At 35.2% G+C, this 3,255-nt stretch overlaps 1 protein-coding gene across 3 annotated transcripts in view; it reads left to right on the forward strand.

Moving 5' to 3' along the window:
- The window catches only part of LOC106791030 (probable nuclear hormone receptor HR3), a 103,101-nt gene that overhangs the window by 98,491 nt on the left and 1,355 nt on the right, over window positions 1–3,255 (forward strand). For 2 of the 3 annotated variants that reach the window (XR_001382150.1, XR_001382151.1), the window contains exons 5-7: window positions 131–403; window positions 952–1,176; window positions 1,634–1,972. Coding sequence is in view for 1 of the 3 variants with exons in the window: in XM_014756372.1 (XP_014611858.1) it covers window positions 131–403; window positions 952–1,176; window positions 1,634–1,893 (758 nt within the window). In the remaining 2 variants the exon portion in view is untranslated. Of the gene's footprint in view, window positions 1–130; window positions 404–951; window positions 1,177–1,633; window positions 2,645–3,255 lie in introns of those variants that run through there. The other variant, XM_014756372.1, reaches the window with a different exon arrangement.

The following is a 3,255-nucleotide window of genomic DNA, read 5'->3' on the forward strand; positions in this document are numbered from 1 at the left end:
AAAAACAAATATCTTAAATATATATGCAATTATAATTATTTAAAAAAAGAAATAGAAAACAAAACAAAGAAATGGTAATATATGAAGGGGAACGTTAATTACATCAAATGGCATGGACCGAATTTCGCAGATCCGGCACAGATAAGCGAGCTGCTCTCGAAGACGATAGCGGACGCACACGCGAGAACGTGCCTGGTGTCGACGGAACAAATACAGGAGTCATTCCGGAAGCCTCACGACATATCCAGATTGCTCTATTACAAAAACATGGCGCACGAGCAACTTTGGCTTGAATGCGCGCAAAAGTTAACCACTGTTATCCAGCAGATCATCGAGTTCGCTAAGATGGTCCCTGGATTTATGAAGCTCTCCCAGGACGACCAGATTGTTTTACTCAAGGCCGGTTAGTATTATTTTTTTTCTTTTCATTACTTATTCATCATTAATAATTTTAACACTATGACTGGTCAGACTTGATATCACTTATCTCGTTCAGAACCCCCCCCCCCCACTTGCAAGTATTTTTATTATTCAAATGCATATAATGGCAAAATTAACACTATGACGTCCGATGGCTCCACGTTGGTGCCATGCAAATGATATAAGTCAGTTCTATCGGCGCAACACGAAAAAATCTAAATTCGACTTGCAGACAGCATAGTGTTAATAATAAATTGGTGACTAGATATCTTAGAAATGAATCTTTCATATTTCGATGTCCAATCAGGACACTTTTTTATTCCTAAGTAGTATATATTCTAATTAACGATAACATTGAATCGTAAATTTTCATGAAACTTTTACAATTGTTCGAATAGTTCTAACGTTTTGTTCATCAATGACCACATCGTAACAGTGTCAAACATGTTAAATATTCAATTGATTAGATATAATAATCAAAGTAAGAAACGAAATAAAACAAAATGAAAAATCATCCCTCTTTTTTTTTAGGTTCCTTCGAGTTGGCTGTGCTACGAATGAGCAGGTACCTCGACCTCGCGCAAAATTGCGTCCTGTACGGTGACACGATGTTACCTCAAGATGCATTCTACACGACGGACACGGCGGAAATGAAGTTGGTTTCCTGCGTGTTCGAACTTGCTAGAAGCGTTGCCGAATTGAAGCTAACCGAAACGGAGTTGGCGCTTTACAGCGCGGCGGTATTACTAAGTCCTGGTTTGTAAATGAATATAACAATATAATATTTATTTATATTAATTAATTTTTCATATCGATAAGGGTCTAAGGTGTTAAAAAAAAAAAAAAAAAAAAAAAGGAAATAAACGATCCACATTTGTTGTTAACCCTTTGAATGCTGAATACATTTAACTGAAGATTGTTTTCTACGAATGAAATAATTTATTATTAATGTGAGACCACAAATGCTTCATATTTAATAATTACAATTTTTCTTTCTCACAATATTATTTTCATTTGACAAGATAGAACAAAAATATTACATTGACATTGATAAACACGCGTATCAAATTTTACCAAACGCATATATGCACTCAAAGGGTTAAATCAATATATATAGGTGGTAAGAAAATTTGTATGAAATTAAAAAAAAAAAACAAAAACACCAAGAATGAATGAATATTAAAAAATGTTGTTTTGTTTCTGAATTATACAGATCGACCGGGACTGAAGGGATTGGCGGAAATAACGAGGCTTTATCAAGCGGTGATACGTGCACTGAGGTCGGAGTTGGACCGGAATCACGTGTCACCGATAAAAGGGGACGTAACCGTGTGCGATGCGATCCTCGCTAAGATTCCCCAACTGCGTGAGATCTCGCTCTTACACATGGACGCCCTGGCAAAGTTCAAACGGTCGCAACCGCACCTCGAGTTTCCGGCCCTTCACAAAGAGCTTTTCAGCGTCGACAGCTGAACGATCGACGCGACGCAGGGCGTCCCGACGCTGACAAACAAAGCGGAACGCGAATAGCGCGGGGCCTTGCTCTGTCGAGGTGAGTTCCGAGCGGGTACTCGAACAAAACTCTGTGAGAGAAAGAGAGAGAGAGAGAGAGAGAAGAGAAAAGAGAAGAGAGAGAGAGAACAGATGATCAAAATATCAAAGGATGATGAGATACGAGAATAAAAAAAACCACCCCTGATAATATAATAATCCGTGTGTGTGCGTGCAAAAACAAAACAAAAACAAAAATAGAAAATAAATCAATTAACCCTTTGGATACATTTGACGTCTGAGACACGTCATTCACTTTTTTTCTCCTAGGAACGAATGACGTGTTTAAAACGTCAAACCAAAAATTAAACTCTTGGGTAGATTTGAAGTCTGAGGAGAGTCGTCATTCACTTGTTTTTTTCATTCACCATGTCGTTTGGCAGCGATTATTTGAAGACATCTTAATACTATACATATGTCACCAATATTTTAGAAATAAAAATAAATTCTTACATAAAATGTATTGCTTTTACATACTACTCTCGAAGCAACCAAAAATTATATCCGTTCCACGTGCAAATATTTTCTTAAACAAATCCGTACCCAAAGGGTTAATAATAATAATAATAATAATAATAACATAATTCGTGACGAGGACAAAATTGGGGGAAGAAAAAAGGTGTGCGTGTTCTCACTCTCTTTCTCTCTCTCTCTCTCTCTCTCTCTCTCTCTCGCTCTTTCTGTGTGTGTGATTCGTTAAAGGATAAAGAAAAAAAAAAATATAATAGAAATGATTATAAAATAAAATGTTAGTATGTGGAAAAGAGAGAGTAACACGTGTTTAGAGTACCGAGGACTATTGAATAATTTGTTAACGTAATATACGGATCTGATACAATTAATCATTTTTCCGTATCTTTGCGCGATATGTACAAGTGATTGATTGATTGATTGATTGATTGATTGATTGATAAATAAATAAGAATAAATAGGGAAGACGAAATAATAAAGTGAGGGGAAGAAACGTGTGAATAGAATGGAACAACAACACGGTCGTGGTGGGGGAAAACGATCAAAACTGGGGTAAATGTTTTTATCCAAAACAAAATTCTCTATATTCTAATTTTGTCCTTATTATAATTCACGAATTTTTGTGATATACATAAGCAACAAATATTAATTGAAGAAACGCGTTATAACGTTTAACGATTGTTTGTATAGAAATAATTTATCGATGCTTTATAATATTATTATCTCTTAGAAACAAACAAATAATAAAAAATAATAATAATAATAATAATAATAATAATAATAATAATAATAACGTAACAACTACGAGCACAC

This window comes from Polistes canadensis, unplaced genomic scaffold (assembly GCF_001313835.1).
Source record: "Polistes canadensis isolate GaletaPanama2010 unplaced genomic scaffold, ASM131383v1 scaffold_279, whole genome shotgun sequence".
In the NCBI taxonomy this organism is placed as follows: Eukaryota; Metazoa; Arthropoda; class Insecta; order Hymenoptera; family Vespidae; genus Polistes; species Polistes canadensis.